Raw genomic sequence first — 22988 nt, 5'->3', positions numbered from 1 at the left:
GTCTCGTGCATAGGATAGGGAGTTTCAAGGAATTCATTGCTGATGAAGGTGAAAAATTACGATCATAGCGTTTGCAAATGAAACGAACTGCCTTCCTTTGTACAGATTCAATTTTGGTGACGTCACTTGTTTTGTACGGGTTCCAGACACATGAAGCATACTCTAGTATAGGGCGTATAAGCGTTTTATATAACAGTAACTTAGTGCATTTCGGAGATTTAGATGACATACGACGCAGGTAACCTAATTTTTTCAGTGCTTTGGATGTAATGTAGTCAATATGCTTCCCTTCCCCCATGTTCTCAGTCTAGCAAGAGCTCACCTGAAGTACTATTTTTCCCACGTGTTTTCCAGAGGCCATAAACCGGAATGCCGCTTCCGCTTCGTCCGATGGGTACAGGATGACATCGAGTGGTTGCACGACACCCAGAGCAATGCCGGTGCGGACTAGTTCCGCGACACGACGCCATCCTGAGTCGTCTCTGAGTAGAAGTTCCAGCAAGATTCCATGGAACGTGACACCTTTCAGGAACGCCGACATCCCCAGTGGAGAGTCATTCGACAAATCAAACTTGCCGATCTCTAGGAAGCGGCCGTTGGTTGCCAGGCAGCGAACACTGGCCTGGAGTTTTTCCTCAGCAAGGGAGTTGATGACAACGTCCACACCTGGCGTAAAGATGCACATGGTGTTTGAGACTGATAATAATACGCGCATATTTTGACACGATGTAGCAAACACACTCTAAAAACTGGCAAGGGTATCTCAAGAGTAAAAGAGCCGAGTTACTCTTCAGAGCGTTCTCTTACTCTCGCAAAGCATCGCATAGAGTGAAATGCACGTTCACTCTGTACGAAAGGCGAGAGTGAAATGTGCTTATACTCCACCTCTATCTGAGATAGTGGAATGCCCGTATAATCTTCTGGCATCAGAAAGTAAAACGCAGTGATTTGCCTGCTTCTCATATATGAACAAAATAAATAAATATATATATATATATATATATATATATATATATATATATATATATATATATATATATATATATATATATATATATCGAGATGTGCCGGCATACCGCGAGCGATGACTACTCATTATTAAGCACCAAAGCAAAAATCACGGATATTAGGCTATTTATCCCAGTGCCTTCCAGTACACCAAAAAGCACTGGGAGGCGTGGAAACGCTGCTTTTCTTTATTTGTCGCCTCCAGCCCCGCGACGAATGCAGTGCTCTCTATTGTACGCTGTTGTAGCAGCGTTTCCACGCCTCCCAGTGCTTTTCAGTGTACTGGAAGGCACTGAGATAAATAGCCTAATATCCGCGTTTTTAGCTTTAGATTTGTGCAGTAAAAAAGCGAATATCACCTCATGGAGTCGGTCGACGATCGAAACTACATTCGAAAGGTTTTTAAATTCTTCGTATTTTTATATCCACGTTTTTCGTTACGAACGCCATGCTCAGAGTGACTGCCCAAGCTAAATGGTCCGTACCGCTAGAGTAGGCTATTACGGCTGTAGTCGCGGAACGTGAACAATAATAACCGAAAATATGTCCGAGGGCGTAAAGAAAAGCCAGGTGTTCAATGTGCAGTTCAGAAGTACAGCGTTTTCTACACAGAAATTACTAACCGCTTAGCGAGTCAACGAGAATGCCGCACGTATCTTCGGTTACGCTAATCTTGTTTGCTGGGATATGTGCCGGATTGACGCTCTGATACCGAAAAGCACGAAACAAACAATTGAACTACCTGTGTTTGGTAGGCGCATACACGGAGACTCAAACCGGCGTTTCAAAACAAGGAAATGAAGAGAGGTCACTGACATGATCAGTGACAACATGAAATAAAACGGGCGTGCTCGTCGTCTTCCAGTGTGGCGTTGCTTACCGATTGATGCCTACGGGATCAGGTTTTTACCAGTTAATTAAGAAGATGATGGAGCACCTTATGATACTATTATGTTGCTCGGCCTTCACAGTATCTGGAAAAAGTACATGGCAGTCCGCCATGCCGACATCAATACACTGCCCATTCGTGAATATTTCCGCCAAATGATCACGAAGTTTATTGAAGGGTGTAAAACTAAAGACCCAATTCCAGAGTGGCTCGAACATCTTGAGCCACATATCCGTATAAAGGAATTCTAGTCACTATGTAACCATTCCGGTCTTTACCTCTGCATGTACTGTTTATGCACTGTAATATTATTGTATGAGGTGCAAAAGTAAGTAATAAAGAAAGAAAATTCCAGTGTGGCGTTGCGGTAGCGCGTCGGACTCGCAATCTGAGGGACGCTGGTTCGAACCTCGCTCGCCCGTGCTTTTTCTAACGTCTTTTTTTTTGTCGCAGTGCTCGTTATTATGTAATCATTACGGTCTACGCATGAATAAATTGTGAAGAGCAATTTTAAGGCCCAATTTTGGCCCGAGTTCTGCTATTTTTTTTCTGGAGGTGTGTTACTACTCCCTTCGAAGGGGTACAACTACTTTGTTTCGGCAAGAGTTATGCTACTCTGTTGAAGTGGAGTACAATAGCCCTCTCTGGGGGCATTACTGTACTCTGCCTCAAGAAGAGGTGATTTACACTGGAAAAGAGAGTTCAATATGGGACAAGGACTAAGAGAGTGCCCAGCACTCTCTTAGTTCTTAGAGTGCAGAACGAAAAAAAGAGATCACGGAGCCCCTTAGGCATTCGCCAAAAACGACTCGAAGGCGAGCGCAAACCGCTGTGGCTGTTTGACCAAGAACTTCACATTGACATCCAACATTCACTAAACAACTAATATTAATTTATTAAGTCGTAATAATAATTGATTGAGATTAACGTCCCAAAACCACGGTATGATGATGAGGAACGCCGTAGCGGAGGGCTCCGGAAAATTCGACCACCTGGGATTCTTCAACGTGCACCTAAATCTAAGTAGACGGGACTCAAGCATTTTGGCCTCCACCAGAAACGCGGCCGCTGCAGCCGGGATTCGATTCCGCGAAATCTAGTAAAGCGTCGCTAATGCCATCTTCACGAATGAACTTTCACTCGGCATTCCCTTCACTTCATTTGATTATAAGCATATGAGCTTCTTACTAATTAAACCTTTGCTAATTATCTGAAACAACTAACATTCAATAAATAACTCACTAATCACTCAGTTTGCTTTTCGCCGCCGTGATGGTATTGTGGTTACGGTGCTGGACTGCTAGCCGGGGGATCTAATCGAGGCCGCGGTGGCCGCACTTCGATGGAGGCGAAATGCTACAGACCCGTGTAGTTAGATTTATGTGCGCGTTAAAAAAACTGTAGTGGGTCAAAATTTCCGGAGCCTTCCAGTGCGGTGTCCCCCATAATCATTCAGTGGTTTGGGGACATAAAACCTCAACAGCTTTTATTACCTAATTTGCTTTGGGAATAATCATATATATGGACTTCTGTGTGGCATTCGCTCTTTATAGACGTCAGTGAGCGAAGTCGTACAAACGCCGCTTTTATTCTCTCCAAGCATCCAGTGTCCCTTCGCCGAAGATTTCCATATCGCCTCCTACGCCAGAGAATCGTCTTCTTTATGTTATTTATCTGGCCGGTTCCAGGTCTTCGCAAAGACGAAGTGAGAGTCACGCGAACACCGTTGCTTTTCTATTTTCTAACACGAAGTTGTTTTATGCCTGGATCCGCCTTCACTGGCATCATATCCGTCATGGATGCGACGTAGGTAGAAAGCACGCGAACAAATGACAAACCAAAAGAAAAAGGTTTGGTTCATTTGAATGACCTAGGAATCGAACCTATGATCGACAAGTGCTGGGCGCTCTACCCACTGTGCAAAGAAGCACATGTATAAGGCTTCACAAGCGAGCTTCATATCTCGCACACACTTTCCCTTTCGAAGGGCGTCTTGCTGGGCGAGTTGGTATGATAAAATCATTAAACGCAGCGCAAGAAAGGACACAGAAAAGGAGCACACTACACAGCGCTGTGTAGTGTGTTCCTGTTCTGTGTCCCTGTTTTTTGCGCTGACTTTAATGATGCTTTCCCTTTCGCAATGATCTAGGTCGGCGGAGACGATGTCTTCGTCTGGGCGACATCGCCCATGTATCATGACACTAACGAGAGCCAGCAAAAAGCGCTTTAGGGGCTTTCGGTGCAGCGAGAAACACGTCAGCGGGAAGCGGAACGCCTTCCCACGTATATGGCGCCAGTAACAATCTCGCTCTCGCGTTCCTAGAGCGTTGTGTGGTATATGCGGGAGCACAGGCGTACAGTTAGCCTATTACTGGGAACGCACGCCTTGGTGTTTCTTTCGTCAAATGACGACGCTGTGAATATGTGCATATCGAGTACCAGTGTTATGTGTTTCTTTATGCCATCTTTGCGCGGGATTCAGCTTATGCTGTTTCCATGTGTATGTTAACTACTTCAGCTACCACTGGGGTCAAAACACGATGTTTGGATAGTCGTAGGCATGGAGATGGACCACTAGGCGTCAACGTGGGTGCATCCACATCAAACGGTGCTATAGCTGCCAAACACCAATAGACATTGTGCAAGCTTTGATACATTAATGTACAATAAACAATCATCTGTACTTTTGTAAAGGCACGGTTCACTTTCGTGTTATACCGATTCCTATACCGGAGGGATCAACCATGTTTATTTTTTTAATCACGCGAACAACACAAAGATGAAGTTGACTACCAGCGCGCGTGCCTCGATACACCAGACGCACGTGTGGTCACGTGACTTCAGGCCGAGTCACGTGAACGCAGCAAAGATGACGAAAACGCCCAGCTTGCGCACCGGGAGCCGCGAGGCGCACGGTGGGTTTCATGGAGAAAGGAAAGAAATATAGGAGGGAGCACGCCTAGCTATGGTGGCTAGAGGGGGAGGTGTCAGCGTCGGCCGAGCTGCGCCGTGCAAGCCGGTGCGGCACATTTTCATGACGCCAACAGGTGGCGCGCTCGTCGTCTCCGAGATGCCTAGAGCGAGGTCTGGCGAAGTGGTCTCGTGGATTCTCTCCGGCAAAGTGCGTGTTATGTAACCTGTTGCTTCGCCTGCTCGGCTTTTGCTTGTGCGTATTGGTGCCTGATGGCCAAAGCCGTTGCCGTAGCCACCTGCGCTTCGCGGGAAACCGGAATTTCCTAGTCAGCGAACGCGTCTATGGCACGCTGTCTACTAAAGCGAGAAACGCATGTTGCGTTTTTCGCGACCGAGAAACGTACGTATGTCGCGGTTTTTGCGAGCGAGAAAAGCATGTCACGTTTTTCTCGACCGATAAACGTATGCCGCATTGTTCGCGAGCGACAAACGCATGTCGCGTTTTCTCGCGAGCAAAAACGACAATTGTGCGGCAACGCCGGTGTTGCTGCCGATCTCGTCAGCGCACAACATTTTCTGTCGTGAAGTTGTGTCGTCCCGTCGATAGATTAGATTATAGATTATCCGTCGCCGTCACCGCACCAGAGGACGCGTGCCTTGGTTACTTTATGTGATCGACCGAGCATCGCAAGAAAGCCGAAAAGCGTCCGCTACATTGCGCCGACGGCTCACCTGCGAGTTTGTTGTTTTCATGTGCTGACGCTACGTGATGGCAAAACTGCAGAGACAGCAGAGACATTGTTTCGCCCCTCGGTCCACTACGGAATACGTCTCCGGACAGGAAAAAAAAGAGAAATTAAGGTCTCTCTCATCGCAGTTATCCCGCCGATGATGAACGTCGACCGCCAGGGTTGAGAACGTTCCATTCCACGAGCTGATAAGCCGCTGGACAAGAATAGCGTTGTCTGTGAACTTCACTTCGACAAGAGGTTTATATTTCGCAGCTACACACATGTGATCAACGGTGAAACTGTAAATTCCCTGTGGTCGCCCTTCCTAACACCAGATGCGGTTCCAGCTTTGTTCCCAACGTCGCTGCGTACCTTTCCAAGAAGTTGCCAGCGAAACGGGGGGCAATAGCTCCCGCAAACGACCACCCACTGCATAAGCCGAGGTGCAGTGTTTTCCAATCGTTACGCTCCACACAAAGCTTCAGCAGTACGAAGCAATTACCAAAGCTCTTGTTCGGCCAGCTTCATTGATATGTTTGCCTAATCTCGAAAATTATTTGGTTATATCGTTAGTGTGCGCAGTAAGAAGTCGTGGACGGAAAACGCGCCTCGCGTCCGTACAAAACACCTCCGCGAACCTAAGCCAGCGCGCGGATGAAATCTCGGAGCCGACAGACGCGCCCGAGGACGCGCCCATGCGGCGGCGCTGCTGTCGGCACCGTGATGCCGCCCGCGCCGTCACATCGTCATGAAAAAATGCTTCGTCTCCGGCGCGCCGTTGCTCACACCTCCCCCTCTAGCCACCATAGCCTAGCGTTCACAAGCCAACCTCGTCTGAAGCCGCGCCATCCTCCTTTGAAACCGCGCCAACCTCCTCTGAAGCCGCTTGCTCCGCGAGTTCGAGGCTCATTTCCCATGATGCTCCTGTTTCATTTCCTTTTTTGGTGGGCTCATGAACAAAAAACAAAAATTGACGAGCGCGCGCGTCTAGCGTCCACAAGCCAACCTCCTCGGACGCCGCTCCCCCCTATCACCGCTTGCCTATCACGTGAGGGTGCTCATTTGCCAGCATGCCCCTGTTTTATTTTGTTTTGGCTGGGCTTCAAAAGTGTCACGTGACGCTCCCTCCTGGTTTTTTTTTCATCCATGGCGGGTTTTTACAGCTGAGCTATATGTGGCTGAGTGAATGAACATTCGTCTGACGTCTGGGCGCAAAAGCTCCTAGCGCATGTTCCACAGAAATGTGACAAATCCCACTACACACTAACTACTTTACTAAAAATGAAGAAGAGAAGGCACGGGCGGCAAACACCAAGCAAGATTTCTCGACAAACGTAAGGGATAAATAAGGAAAAACTAATGAACCGTCACGATTAACTCAGTGATAAACACCAGCGCCCCACATTTCAGCTTCGCTGGTCAACGATCTGGACGGAGTGCCTGGGCGGGGATTTTTAGGGGCGTAGCTCCTCTTAGTCTAATCATGTCCCATGTCAGGCGTAACCGGCAGTGGCAGTATCTCCCGAACAGTTTAATAGATGGCGCTGTCTCATAGAAGTACATACAAACTGCAGTTCAGGGACGATATTCTAGATGGCGCTGTACACAATGTGTGTCATCACCATTTCTCGTCTCTTTTCCTAGATGGCGTTGGTCCAATGGAATTGTGTGCAATATGGCGCTTGTGTGAATCGACACTAGATGGCGCTGGAAGTGCCGCTGCTCTCCGATTAACTGCCGCGCGGGCGGCGCGGGGAGGCGCGGGGAGCGAGCGCCTCTCTTATTCTCCTGGATCGTCGCCGTACGTGTCGGCGCTCGCTTGGCGGCAGCCTGGCGGATCCCGAGACGGTGGGCGCCAAGGACGCCGCTGCGAAACGGGCTCAACGAGAAGCGGATCCCGAGACCATGATTGCCTTCAGGAGCTTCGCCCAAGCTCTTCACCATTCAGCCGTGGATATGCTGTAATTTTTTTGTTATTCATGTGCGTTTCAGAACTACCGTAAAAAGCACGAGCCTAAATCACTGTTTCTTTCACTGTTTTTCTTTACCCGATGAGATGAATAAAAACAGTCAGCGCATGCGCGTTCAATGAAACATTTCGTTAGTAGCACGGGCGTGCCTTCTGTTTACTGAGCGGCTCTTCCGCCGACATGTTGAATTTTGATCCATGACCGCAGGGGGGGGGGTGTGATTGCTCGGTATTTTACGGTACACGCCGGCTTTCCCCACGTGACCCTAGTCATGAGGCATAAAAGGCATTCCTCTTATAAACTCGATATTTTACGTCCCAAAGCAGGCCGATGCCATGTGCAATAAGCAAACATTTCGCTATTTCGCTATTTCAAAGTTACCGTGGGTTATCCTACTTGCCACGAGTTGGGTCTCATTCTATTACAGTGTTTGTTACTTCTCCACAATAGGCAAGCGTACTCAACTATTTATTAGGAAGGTGTTAATCACGGAAGGAACGCCGCATTTACAGGTGGAGAATGAAGGCGACTGCTTAGCCTGCATCAAACATTTCATGTGTTAAGATGTTTATTTGCCGGCACTCAGCGACAACACATAATGGCGACAGTCACTGCCAAGCACGGGCTCTCAGCGCGAGTAGCGTCCTCTCAGAAGAAGCCAAAGAGGACGACCCACTAGAAGGCGCTGGAGAGCGCAACCCATTACTAAGTTCGAAGGCTTCGCTACACATGTAAAATGAGTTTGAAGGCAGAATGACGACGCAGCGTTCTGATATTCAGGAGTAAAAATTGTTGTATCGAAACTTTCATCTGGGTTAGCGCCCATGTCGAAGTTCATATAATGGAATATACATCCTGTTACCCGTGTTCACGTCTTTGTTCCCCTCCAATAGCATATTTTTAAACAAATGTAGGTATGGTCACTTTAACAGATACGAGCAGACGACAAAAGCCGAATCCCCACCTTTGCGCCACCGGAGCACCGTTCGCAGCGCTGCCATTGGTGGTGCACGAGGCGAATAGTTTTATTGCATCTTTACCATCCCACTCTTATACACAGGTTTACAAGGAAGCCTTCGCTTAGGATGCTCCGATATGTTGTATCACTGCTCTTTACTAAACACTATTTGTTAAGCTTTGAGGTGGCAGTATAGCCACCACCTTTTATAACCACAAACTATCACGTGACAGTGGTGTGACAGTGGTAACGCGCACGCCAGTTGGGCTAACTCTCGCCTTCTTCCTATTTCGTGGAAGTTGTGTGTAGTGGTATTTAGCCAATTTTTCGGCACATACGCATTTATGATATTGATAGTTTTCTTATAGGGCACACAGATTTCTGTGGCCCATACCCGTTTGATGAGCCAACTGTTGCCTCATTTTTAGCGGACCAGTGGTGAGTAGTTGGAGTTAAAAATATCTGTGGCGCATGCCATTCTATGATGCCGACAAGCGTTACCGCGGATCCCGGATGTGAAAGGCTCGACCAAGAACAACTTTCGCTGTTGAAAAGAACTTGCGAGTCATTGCACTCTGTGAACGCGGATGATCAGCCAAGCTATTATCACAGGGTACACTAGTGATACGGCGGTGATACGTTCAAATCACCCGTGCAGAGTCTACCGCAACGCATCGACGACGACGCCGCGATACTGGAAATAAGCTTCTCGCACTAAGCTTCACTGCAAGATGCAATTTGGGAAGCCAGCTTGCACCCTTTAGGTGGGCTGCACTGCTAGACAATGATGCACTGATGAGAATACTTTTTTCGAAGGGCAATATAAGCAGTCTTATGTAACAACATCAAGGCTATAGGATTTTTTACGCTGTTGCCACGAGGCGCCCTCTAGCGTCGTTGTTAATGCCATTGGCAACGTTGACACGTTGCTCGTTGGCACGTTTCTCTTCTAAAATACAAGGCATTCATATTGTTGAGTTTTTCAAGCGTGGGTGTGTTACCTAGAGATTGGCACTTGCATTCGGAGTGTGGGGGCGCGGATTGAAGTTCCAGTACCGGAAGAAAAATGCTTCCATTCTAATGCATTAGTTTCAGTGGCTACTTTTATGGATGGCGTAAGAGGTTTCACTTTCAAGGCTCATTCACACCTGCGACTGCCACCGGTTGTGCGACCATTTGCGACTGGCGACCAAAAAGTGACTGAAGGTGACCGATGTTCACACCTGCGTGCGACTTATAACCTTCACCACCCAGAATTCACGTCAACTCGCATATAGCTCGCATTGCTATTGCCCCGTAATAAAAGCTGACATCCTGTTTCTGCGCATGTGATTGGTTTAGACATTTGCGACTTCAGTCGCGGGACTGAAAAATCAAGCAGCGAGCGACTAAGCCAAAGCGGTCGCTTTGCGAATACCTTGGTCACGTCACAGGTGTGAACGAACTTTAACGCTTGAAAATCCTTCAGCACACAATAGTCTTGCTACTGCTTCCAAGATGGCGCAACGGGTTTTCGTTCGCAAACAGATTACCCGCGCCATATCTAGCTTCGCTGTGAAACCGAAAACACTTGAACGCTGCCACGAATCAGGGTCACGACTCATTTGCTGCCAGAGCAGGTCCAAGGACTATAAAACCAGACGCGGTCTTCCTTTAAAACAAATCATTTTTCGCAAGAAGCCATATCCACGTCAACGGCACAACTGGTTGGCGAAGCAAGTACTAAAGCCATAATTCTCATGCCAGGTGTCAGGAGCAAATACTCTAACACATAGGATGACTAATATGCTAATCTCTTGCGCTGTGTTTCCCGAATTCCCAAATGCACAAACCAAGCGATAAAATGCCGGCGCTTGTAGGAACTACTTTATTGATATTACGCCTCCTGCGACAACAGTTATGCTGATAGTAAGAAAGTGGCTTTCATTTCATTTCATTTCATTTATTAATGCCCTCAAGGCCAAACGCATTACAGAGGGGAGTGAGTAAAAAAAGCAAAACAAGTAAATGCAAGCAAGAAACGCACCCAACAGTAAGGAAAATACAAGTTCTTCGGCTCCTATTTATACAGCTTGATCGTAAACATTTGCTTCAATTTGAACCCTTATGCTTCTCAAACTCTAAATATTAGCTGCATATTAGCCTGCCTTCAGATTTCTTGCCTATTGCTTTGTTCGCGGCGTAGGATGTAGAAGGTATCGTGAGATACGAACTCATTTGGCTAAAAACAGTGTTTAAAGATTGGTTCTTGAACATTCGCTTCGCTCAATTACAAAATAAGTTTAACATGAAACACACTTGTTTGAAAAACTAGTCGCACCCCTGGTGAAACACAGAATATACCCTTCCTGCATATTATTGAAAACAATCCGCTTACCTCTTCCTTTAGTTTCTCGTAGGACGTGTTCTTCGAAGGACAAGTCACGTGAGTTAGCCACGTTTCTATGTTCCAGTTGTGGATATCGGCGCATGAGAAATTGACGCTTTTTCTCGGAACCTAAATGAACAAGAGAAACACAAAAAGAGTAGTTGCTCAGAGGAGCTGTCATAGTGCGAAAGGCATACAACAGGGTAAGACAGAGACGCAATCATGCATATGTATTGATGACCACATTGTTATAACAGTGTATAACCAACGTTAGCCGAGACCAGCTAATACACAGCAACATAGACGAGTTCTCGGAAACATAAGTCAATCTTTAGCCAACATTACCCGGCAATCAGCTATACTCATTTATTGGTTTACAGATGCGTCCAGCCTCAGTTGAAACTCTGGGCAGCATTCCGGGAAACGTCTGCAAAGAAACTGCATTTTATTTCAAAAGCATGAACAGAAAAGTAACGTATGACGCATGTACAAGGGCAATGGAAAAAAAAGCGAACACCGCGGCGCGCTGTATTTATCACGCTTTGACCTTGGTGGTAATAAACACATGCTTGAATAGTTCTTGATTACATCATGCATGACACTAGTGACTTTTTATTGCCATCCAGGCTTCAACCACTCGAAAAGAAATGCCAAACAGCCGATAATATAGACACCGCGCTGAGCGAGTTTCTTCCCATCACCACTGTACATGCGCACAGTGATGGCAATGCTGCTCCAATTGCTCCAAACTGCTCCAAAAGAAAAATACTGCTACAGGCTGCTCCAAACAAAATCTTTGTTAGTAAGGAGGAGGAGGAGAAGAAAAACGGAAAGACAGGGAGGTTAGCCAGTTCTCAGACCGGCTGGCTACCCTGTGCTGGGGAAAGGGGAAGGGGGAGTGAAAGATGATAGAAAAGGGTTGTTAGTAACACTGCTCCGAAAGGACACTGGGAGACTGCCAACAATGAACTACAACCGTGTGACCATCCAGCAACCCTGGATGAAACGAAAAACGAGCTGTAGAATATCATACTATGTATATTGTTTACACTAGCTGCATACTTGCATATTAACAATTCCGCAACCACAGACATAGACCATATATATCCAATTTAGCTATATATTTCTACCTGCGAGCAGACTGTTTTGGTGAAAGGTTGAGATTAGTTCGATATCATACTGATTACTAGAGGCCGGATGTTTAGGAATTTAAACAGCTCCTTTTAGGCGCCAAAATAGGCAGGCAAAGCAACGTCTTCCAAAGCAACGGCTTCCAAAATCGTTAAAGCGGGCACAATAAATTTTCACATAAATGGGACTAATTTCAAACGAAGACGTGCGCGACCTCTATGTATAACAGGAAAGACAAAACCTTATTGCTTAAGATGACACAAAGGCGCAAACACTTGAACAAAGCCGTGTTTGTCCCGCACGGTTCGCAGAACAGGGTCTCGCCCATGTTCTGCACGGTGAGTCAAGTGTCCACTGTCGATTCAACACACTCCTGGGTGTCTTCTGGGCATGACTGAGAAGAGCAGAGCAGCAGCAGATGGCCAGATCACTAAAAGACTAGAATAGAGGGATTCCCCCTATTGGTAGGGCTGAATCACGTGGAGCCAATTTCTCCCCTGGCAGTGAACCACTGACGTAGCCAGGGTGTTTCAACAGCTCCCCCCCCCCCCGATACTTTTCAGTTTTGAATGTTGATATATACACGCACGCATACAAACGCACGCACGAACATCCATAAAGTATGGTTGAACGCCCTCCCCCCCTCCCACCCCGCCTCCGAAAAAGTTTCTGGCTACCGTAATGCAGTGACCTTCTTGGAAAGTAAATTACAAAAACAAAAGCCGCGTGCACATTAAATTTTTTTTAACACGAAAGTGTTTTATGTCGGGGTCCACCAAGACATTCATGAAGTATATCTGCCAGCCAAATACGTCAGCAAAATGAACGCCATCAGATGGCCAAGAAAAAAATTACAGCATATCCACGGGTGAATGATGAACAGCTTGGGCGAAGCTCCTGAAGCAATCATGCGTACACCGTGAAATGTTCAGTGGTTTCGCCCAGCTGTAGTCAAAGCGATACGCCGCTTTGATTATTTTTCCTTTTCCGTTTTTTCTTCTTTTTTTGTCTATGTTTTAATTTTTTATATTTCTTATTTATTTTCGTTTTATTCTTTTTATTTTTTATATTTATTTATTATTTTATTTTTTATGTATTTATTTTTATTTATTTGTTTCTATATCTATGGGACAGCGCCATCTATTATACTGTTCGGGAGATACTGCCGCGGTTACGCCTGACGTGGGACAAGGTTACACTAAGAGGAGCTACGCCCCTAAAAAACTATCAGAAAAAGCTCCGTGGACAAAGGTCAAACCCAAGACTTCTGGGTCCACGAAGATGGCTGCCGGGCGTTTAGCCCACTGAGCTACTGCCAAACACATAACGGAGGCTACATGTACGCGCCTCTTAACTTTCACATTTTCCTTTCACAGTGCTCTTGGACGGATGGATGGATGGAGTGATGGGTGCTATGAGCGTCCCCTTTATAAGGGGGTGTGACATGTGTGCCACCAATGAAGGAAAGGAGATGATTTTTAAGGGCTCGTTTATCTTTGTTAGACACATTATTAATGAGAACTAACAGACAATAACGCCAAGGAAAGTATAGGGGGTGTTATCTGCAGTATTTAGAATATGAATGTGAAGAAAGTAAAGTGGACGAAAAGATGACTTGCCGCCGGCAGGGACCGAACCTGCGACCTTCGAATAACGCGTCCGATGCTCTACCACTGAGCTACGGCGGCGGTCATCCTCCCGTCCACTTTATGGGGTATATATGTTGATTTAAACCTAGGAGTGTTAGTCAGCGCCAATCGCAGCCATGGCGGCGAGTGTGGAACACTTTTTTTTGCCTGTTGGCGTCACGTAGCACGTGATCTTTTTACGAGCTGGCAGCAGACCAATAATCCCTCGCATGTGTGCCACCAGGCTCGCATAAAAGAAACTCCCGCTAAAGGGGACCATGAGGCGATGCGAAGCAGTGTTTCGGCATGTAGATCCCGCGTTTCAGAGGGGGAGTGGTGAGGGGGAAATGGGAGAGGAGAAGTAGAGAGGGGGAGAGGAGATGGGGATGGCAATATGGAGGGGAGGGGGAAAGGGAGAGGGGAAGAGGAGAGCGGGAGGGGAGAGAGGAAGTGGGGAGGGGGAGAAGGAGGGGAGATGGGAGAGGGGAAGTCGAGAGGGGCAGTGGAGAGGGTTTGCGCATGCGCTGTAAGGGTGGTCGCGCGGCACACCACCACCACCACCACCGGATTGAACTCCGCTGTAAGATGCTTCAGTTCTAAAAGAAAACGTGCCGTTGGTGGTGGTGGTGATGTTGCAGCAGGCGGGGTTAGCCTGGCCTGCATGGCCGGAAATTGTTCCGCCTGAGCATCTCCTGAATTTTAGGGGTATGTCACCAAGTGCCGAACAGCCCAATGTCTCGCAGGAAAACCAACAAAATTCGTTGCACGCTCCTCTTCGTTGCCGCTGGCCCTTCAGGAAAAATGACGTCTTCAAATGTCCGGTGCCTATGACAACCTTTTTGCAAGGTGCGGACCATCGCTGCTCTTTCCACATCAAACTGCGGTCAAAGCCAAATAAAATGTTCAATGTCCCCTATGTCACCGCAGAAGGCACAAAACGGGAAAGCGTATCGCCCAGTCTTGAATGACCACGCCGGGGTGTGTGCGGAGCTGGTCCTTATGCGGTACAACAGCGTCGCTTGTTCACGAGAAAGTCCGGTGATTACGCATGCTTGGTGTGGAAACTTGTAGATCGCCTTAAAATGATTGCGTATCGCATCTTTGTTGTTCTGGTCAGTTTTAGGAGTTCTTACTGTTGGAACAGATGTCCGCGCTACGACCATCCCATTTGGCGCGTTTCCAATAGTAGTATCATTTCGTCAACGCATTAACACACCGCGAGGTGGTGGCTTTAGTCCAAGCATCGCTCATAGCATTCATCCATATCGAAAAATAGCTGACCGACGCTCGCCTGGCCGTCGCACCGCGTTCCCCATTCGCTGTGTGGAAAGTTAAGGCCAGGCTAAGGGAAGACACGACGCTCGTCGCGTTTCTGTTCGCGTTTCACAACGCTTTGAAGGAGTCCATATCGAGTATCAGTGTTCACTATGTGCTTGTTGATGCCATGTTCGCGCGCGATTCACCATATGCGGTGCCCACGTATATCTTAAGAACTTCAGCTAGCGCAAGGTTTAAATCATGATCATGGGCGTTAATCATCGGTACGGAGATGTGCCACTAGGCGTCAACGTAGGTGCGTCCACATCAAGCGGTGCTATATCTCCCAAATAACAGTAGACATAGTACAAGCTCTCATATACCAATGCACCATAAATGATCAACTAGTTCTGTGACGACACGTTTCAATTTCGTATTATACCGATTCCTATAACAGAGGGACCAGACATCTTTCTTGCTCTTCACTCTCCATACCGCTGACGGCTCGCCACGGCTTCGCATTTGCTAAGGCCCCTGTATTTTTCATAGCATTCGCCAACCGCACGCGCCATGTCTCTGCGACGGCTAATGCTCGCCGGCGCGTCCCACTTCCGGCTGCTAGTGGTTGTTTCCGGGAGTTGGTTCAACTAGAGGACTAGGTTGCGACCGCCCAGCCGCGTCGGTCGCATTGCGGTGGAGGCGAAATGCTAAAATGCTAGCGGCCCATGTACTGTGTTCTGTCAGTGTACGTAAAGAACAGCAGATGGTCAAAATTTCTGAAACCGTGCTCCACGATCTCTCATAATGACATCCTGGTTTTGTGATGTAACACGCCAGATAATATTATTAATCTTACTTAGTGTTGAATGACCATCCATCTGCTTAGTTAGTTTTTTCTTGCAATTTCGAGTGGATATTGTATGTGCAATGCGTTTAATAGTAATTATTAATATTTCTGAATCCTTAACGATCCTGTTTAAGACTGTGCATGTATATGTGAATCGGACCTGCGTTCTTTGAAACTTGAGATGGCTTTTTCAGTGGAGCCACAAAAAAGTAATAATACTAAGCGCAAGAACTTTTGGCCGAGAGACGGCAACAAACACGGACGAACGTCTCTTGTGTCAAAGTTTTAGGCTTAATATTATTGACTATGGAGCACCAACAATCTCGAACCCTCACGTTGTTCGGAGGGAGATGGAAGCTTGAAGGGATGAAAAATTCGTCAACACGGGGTGTCGCTGGAGCCGACGTTTCCACAAGCCAACTTCTCGAAACATCGCGGTCCGCTTGTCGAAACGTCGGCTCCCACGACACCCGTGCTAACGAATTTTTCATCCCTCACGCTATTAAGCGACACAAATGACTAACTGGTAGCGCTGTGGACTAGACTGTCAGCAGTGTATTTCACTGGTGAAAGTATCGGCGAAGAAAAATGTTTACACGCGTCTGTCCTGAACCGTATTCTCTTTGCTCTGTTTTACTACGCTGCCTTTCTTACAAAGGAAACAACGAAGCGAAACCGACTACCACACACGTCATTCGCACAGTGCCCGTACTGTGATCATTTGTGTAAGAAGTACAGCTCCGAAAAAAAAAACAGTCATACCAACGATTTCTACTTCAAGCTCTATTGTTTTAGCTTTTTAGTAGGACTTGGTCGGATGGAACAGCGAGCCCCGTAAGGTGTACTGTGGTCGGTTGCAAAATTGAGAGGTCGAGAGAGGCTCAGGCGACCGGCTCGGGCGACCGAAGCGCGGCAGCCGATCGATCGCTTCCACGACTAAAGAAATAGACCCGCTCATGTACTCGGCAATGTTCTCCGAACGCAGGGTCACCGGCCGTCCGGCTCATACGCTGTTACTCTGGAGTGCGCGCCCATATGTGCATGCCTGTGTGCATCCACTTTTGAGGAGGAAGTGCCGCGGACTTCTAAAGTTGCATGCGAATATAAGTAGCTTCATTAACACTAAATTTACCCTGGTATAACAGGAACATGCGTTTTAGTCGCTTGTGTTTTCAATGTATATTGAAGTACATTGGCATCTCAAAAGTGTGTACAAATGGAAAAGGAGAAGGAAAAGTAATGGAAAAGGAAATGCGGTTGCTTTATAGACAGCACCATGTTTGACGTCTGCATCCCAGGTCGGTGGGCATGGGCTGAAGGTTGCCTTTCTGAGTGTTTCATGCCTCTTGATTTACGCCGGCGAAAAGGTGGTGGAGATACAAAATTTCAAAAAAAATATTTCTCAACTTAAAAAAATAATACCCTTTTGTAACTTTGTATCATGTTCAGCTAATACATAGAGCTTTCAAATAGAGTATCGTGCATATTTTTAGTCCGACCACCAAGGCAAGTTTTTTGACGATGAATAAAGAGCTTTCCCTCAAAAAAGTGAAATTCGCAATTTTTTTTCAGACGATTGTGCTACACCTTCAGCGACTAAATTATTTTTCTTTTGTAGTATGTCGAACAGGCTTCCAGTATATAATTAATTTCTACCCTTTGAGTTTTGCCTTGTTCCTGGAAAAAAATATCAAACTTTGCAACTTTATTCAATTTTGCTCGTGCGAAAAGTCCTCGAAGAATCGATATACATAAATAAGTCATTTTTTTACAGTTACATCACTTCATTAGCTTGCCGGAAATACCATTTTGTTGAGTGCATTCTATAAACGCCCTTTCAAAAAAATTGTTTTTTGATGCCCTTTAGCTCAGTCGGCGCAAAACTACAGACTCTCACAAACAGGCGGGAAAATTTTTGGCAACAGAAATAAACGAGCAGAACGAGTTTTAAACTTCAAGAAAAGCGTGGAAATTTTTTCAGCCATATTTGTGATGGTCGGAAAAGCGCTGGGTGATTTGAAATGGAATGACCCATAACATAACCTTTTATGGTATACCGTAGCAAGGGGGTGGGAAAGGAAAGAGAGGCTGAGGAGGAGGGAAACTAGGAGGGGAAAGAGTAATGCATATTATAGAAAGAGAGAACTAGGGAGACAGAAAGGGAAGAAAGATATAATCTAAAAGAAAGAGAGAGAGGTAAAGAGATATTCTTACTTTTATGTACACTTCATCGCTAACAATTATTTACTATCATGTGGACGCGCCAAAGTAACCCCTATAAAAATTGTTTCCAACTTTTGTAATACTGAACTAATTAATGTGATACTAAGGTAGATCACCACCTTCGACGAAACATTTTATAGTTGCAGTCCAAAAGTTTTAATTATGGTTTTGGCTTGTAGGGCTTAGGTAAATTTCAACTTTAGAATGATGAAACTGCTAAAATGTAAGACACAAATATATAAAAATGAAAATCTGCCAAAGTACGCATGTTGCGCCAACAGTCATAACTACAAAATGTTTAGTGCGATTTAAACGCGACTTGGCAGGTACGTAGTGAAGACACTATCCTGTGCATCTTACCTCCACGATCACTCCATTTATAATCGAAGGCGAGTTATCGTAAAAAGAATGAAAAAATTACATTTGACAGGTTTGTTTTGCACACAATTGGCCATTGTACAAAAAGTTACTGCTCATTTTCTAAAATTCTGCTTGAATGCGCAACTCAAGCTGTAAATAAATAGTATGCAAACTTTGTATGTAAAATGTTTATCAGAAGGAAAGTCATCACTGGTCGCGTTAGTGTAAGACGCAAAAAATTACGTTTTGAGAAAAATGGCTTTTAAGATTTCAGTCGAATGTAAATATAATAAAGAAACATTCAATATGTCCGAAATTCTCCAGGATCATAGCCTGGGACCTCCTCTGAAGCTGCGCATTCTCCTTTTCAGCGAACTGAAGCACATATATTTTTGTAGCTCATTTTGCGTCTCCAGCTGACTCTCATCTATGTGCGCCACAGCAGGTCCACTCTTGGTATATTCATTCCATAACTTGCGTTGATGCTTCTTTTTTGTCCTATACTTTGCCATATTTCATGGAGTACTATGACTTCCTCCTTGGAAGGCCACAACTAAGTCCTAGACCTCGAAGTGGTGCATGAAAAAGCACAGACAGCCGAGCGAAAACGCGCGCAACTTAAACAACAGAGCACCGCAGCCGTGTAAAGGAAATTTTCAAATAAATCGAAAACATCATACCCCAGAAGCTTTACAATGTACTTAGACACTTAGCATTATGTAATACGTATAAGGAAAAACATCTATGACGGCATGGCAGGTGTTGTGGAATCAGAAAACTTCAGTTTCGGTTTGGAATGCGTGTTAGATGTGTTCGAAAAATGGTGATAAGTTTCGAACGGCTCAATATAACTACATATTTCTTTTTGCTAAATATTCTTGAATAGACAAGGAGCTTGAAAATGTCAAATTAAAAAAGTCATTGTTTTTCAGAAAAATTTGTTTTTGAAGGTGCCGACCTGCCATAACCAGGGAAATATGCACGAAAATATCGTTCAAATATCAGCAGTCGTTCCTCAAATTCGAAATCTGTTGTTTTAAGAAATGATTAACGTGTTAAATGCGACAAATAGAGATCAGGTACCTCAGAAACACGGCTTGTAGAAACGGTATTAAAGGAGCACTGACACAAAACTTTGAAGTCGAGATAATGAGTGAAATAGATGTATGTGGAGCCGTACACAACGTCTACGAAATATCAAGGGCCATTATAGCCTAGAACATATTTAAAATCAATTTTAAAGTGCATGCCGCGCGACTGAGCGAGATGCGAGCGCTTCGCGACGCCGACATCAACGCGGGGGATGTGTAAACAAACCTACGTCACGAGTTTGTGTTGGCTGGTGGCTGGTTGTGCCCTTGCGCTTGTGCCGCGCTACCTGCCATTTCTTCCTCCGTGCCTGCGGCTTGGCGTGTTCTAGTTGTGTTCTCTTCCGCTGTTCGCTCGTCGTGCCCATTGGCAGATGTTATGGCCCGCTCACCCTAGCGGCAAGCCTGCCGCAACGGCGCGGTGCCGCAGAACGTCGGCCGTCGCAGCACGCGCGAGAGCTGTCCAACTTGCACGGCAAGCTTCGCCGGCGAGGCATTTGCGCCTCCGAAAAACATGGCAGCACTGCCAAAAGCGGTTGTCGTCCACTTCGAATCTATCAAGTGGCCGCCGTGCGCTCTGTAACGTGTAACTTCTGCACTGATGCTTCCATTTGCTTTAGATTCATGTCCTTAAGCTTCGACAGCAATGTATTCGTCCCGATTCGGCGCCGTTTTTGAGAGCCATAGTCAAATAATCGATGCTGTAAGCTTAGCGAGTCGAAATGGGCGCTTCCGAATGCTCGGAGAACATAGATTACGCGTTTGTTAGTTGTTTCTAATCCTCCATAGCTGGCGCCACTTGACCTGGTTCGGCGCCCACCGCACTCACGCTCGCGCGCCGCCTACGTGACAATTTTGCGTGTTCACGTGGCCAGCTGTCATTACCCGTCCTGCGGAAGTAGTGCTGCCTAGATCGGTGCTCTTTGAAACCGAAACTGCGTATGGGCGCTCTAAAAACGTCTCTAAATAAATAACCGTCGCGCACTCGCGCAAACGAGGTTTGCAGCCGTGATAAGTTGATCATAAGCTATCTATTGCAACAAAAAAAAAAAAAACAAGGTGCAAAATTTTTCTGTCAGTGCTCCTTTAACCACTACCTCTCGCATCACAGACATGCGCTCAAGTAAACTCAAGCATCCTCATGGTTTTTGCACGATGTCTAGAAAAATTCAGGAGGATACCAAAGCATGGTTTCAAAATTAAGCAAAAAACTCAAACATACCAACTGTAGTGAAGACGGTGCATCCCATAGACAATGCAATCGAGATGATGGCTTGGCCAACACCTCCGCTGCCAGAATGGACGAGGAGCGACTCTCCCGCTTGCACGTTCCCACGCACTAGTAGTGTGTAGTAGGCCGTAGCATAGGCCACTGGCACGGTGGCTGCCTCCTTGAGACTCCATGTTTCCGGAACTTCCCAAAGGAAAGCAGGGTTCACATCCACGACCGTTGCAATGCCTCGGGCCGACACCAAGCCCATGACGCGACGTCCTTGTGGATCGCGGCCCGAAAATTCCATACCCAGCAGGCCATCTGAGCTCTCCACGAATCCTGCCGAATGACCAAGCAAACGCGTTACATGCCTTAGTTTCAAGCATTACTACTACTTTGTAGAGGGTTGCTGAAACACTACAGGCGCTGAAATTTTGCGGTTATCGTGGCACTGGAATATGGAGAATACGATGTTGATGACGATGACTTGGGATATTTAATCTCGTATGAGCTCGGTGCAACGAATTGAATTGTAATGGTTTATGTGGCAATGCTATGTAAACACCGTAGAAACGTGCAAGCATTGGTTGGATGCGTCTTACATTCATAAGCTTTTATTGTAGTGTTCAGGAAGAATTTAGACAAATCTATTCAATTTTTTCACTCTTGTGGGATTCTGCTTCGGTCACAAGTGTCCCACAATGCACGGCATTACATCCTCGACAACGGCATTGCCTTTTTCAGCAAAGCGATTTCAGCATGATGTGTAGGCGATGCTATTTGGGGTCTCGATAATCTGCCACTAATGTCAATGCTTTGAGTGAAGTTCGTTGCTTGCAGGAATACTGAAGCATACGAAAACTCATCCAAAACAAGATGACAGCAGACACTATCTACCAATACTAGTTAGTCAGTGCATATAGCATCTAAGTCGATTAGATATATACCGGAGTTTCTTAAATATGAGGCGAAATCACACGACGCACAGAACTCTTCGCTGTAAAAGCGTTTCTTCATCTAATCCTCTGCCACCACATTTGATTAGACGATGACTCGAGGACACTTCGACAGCGCTGTGAAAACGCGTCAGGTGCAATGTCGATTTATGTCAATCGTAAATGTTGGAAAGCAAACAGTGCTGGCACCCACAACATATAACTTCGCCCTATTCAAGCTCACATAGCTGCTTTGGGAGAAACCAAGAGAAAGAAGAAACATTCGTTGAAAATTGTCCGCAAATATTTAAAGTAAACTTGTCCGAACAGAGTTAACTTAGAAGAATTACGGCATTTCAGGAATTAAGAATTTTGTGGACTCATTCCACTCTGTGAAGGTGCATGACTAGCAAGCTGTTGAGCACATGGCAAAGATGTGGTACAACGGAGGCCAATTTGGTATAAAATGCCAGATTGTGAACGCTCCCATCAATGTTCAAACCACTGTGCAAAGTCTACTGCGACACAGCGACGATAAGACCGTCATTGAGGTTATGAGTATTGTTCACCTAATAAGGTCGGTCACAAGTATGATGAACTCAAGCTTTATATGCTCCGGTGAAACTTCCAGTCTCCGAGAGACAGAAAATGTAGAAAGCCGTATATCATTCATACATTCAATACACTCTCGTGCCAATAGGTATTTTTCAAAGAACAGTCTTGAATTTATCGTATATAGTAGGCACACCGCCAACCAGTTTTAAGGCTTCTTGTCTAACCATTCTTTACCATCCTGACCATGTAATTCTCAAGTTCAGTTGCTTCTCACATGTTCTGTAAGCTCTGGTGGAGTACAATAACGCGATTTTCTTGACCCCCAGCTGATATGTAATTCAGCACAAAGACCCCCCGCCTCCCACCCTGTGCATGCCAATAAAACCATTACACACTTCTGGTACCTCTCCCGCCCTGTCTCCTTGTTTTGTTTCTTTTTCTTTAGGATTTTTCACTTCACATTCGCGGTTAGACACGCCAAGCTATATGAATAGCCTCGTATACTGTGCGTTTTTATTCTTTAATATATATTGAAAATTTCCTACCGCTACACCACCTTTTTCTTGCTCTCTTGTACACATCCCCTTCTCTCGTTGGGGGAGAGGGGCGGAGGCGTACACGTACGCGGTGCTCAGGAAATCCGTTGCTGCCTCGACAATTGCCTGAACGTTGCCTCTAGTTACCCCCCCCCCCCCCCCTGTTCAAGCATTTTTCATCTCTTCAAGCTCCATCTTCCGCTGAACTTCCACCATGTGTGGACATAGCAATCTTTTTTCACCAATTCTGCCTTTATTATTTACGCCTAGAAAATATATGGAGAATGTTGTTGGGAGTTGTTTATGCAATGTGCAAGCGTAGAGGTTTGTTGCAGGCTGCTACGTTCCCTAAAACCCAGTTTTCGGGCGGCATCTGCC

General features: G+C 46.0%; 1 protein-coding gene across 1 annotated transcript in view; it reads right to left on the bottom strand.

The window, feature by feature from the left end:
• LOC119390905 (fatty acid synthase) overlaps positions 1 to 22988 on the bottom strand; it is a 277784-nt gene that overhangs the window by 29056 nt on the left and 225740 nt on the right. The window contains exons 20-21 of the mRNA XM_049415426.1: positions 10847 to 10966; positions 323 to 666 (exon numbers count right to left, since the gene is read on the bottom strand). Of these exons, the coding sequence (XP_049271383.1) occupies positions 323 to 666; positions 10847 to 10966 (464 nt within the window). The remainder of the gene's footprint in view (positions 1 to 322; positions 667 to 10846; positions 10967 to 22988) is intronic.

This window comes from Rhipicephalus sanguineus, chromosome 4 (genome assembly GCF_013339695.2).
Source record: "Rhipicephalus sanguineus isolate Rsan-2018 chromosome 4, BIME_Rsan_1.4, whole genome shotgun sequence".
Classification (NCBI taxonomy): domain Eukaryota; kingdom Metazoa; phylum Arthropoda; class Arachnida; order Ixodida; family Ixodidae; genus Rhipicephalus; species Rhipicephalus sanguineus.
This window is presented reverse-complemented; position numbering and strand designations above follow the sequence as displayed.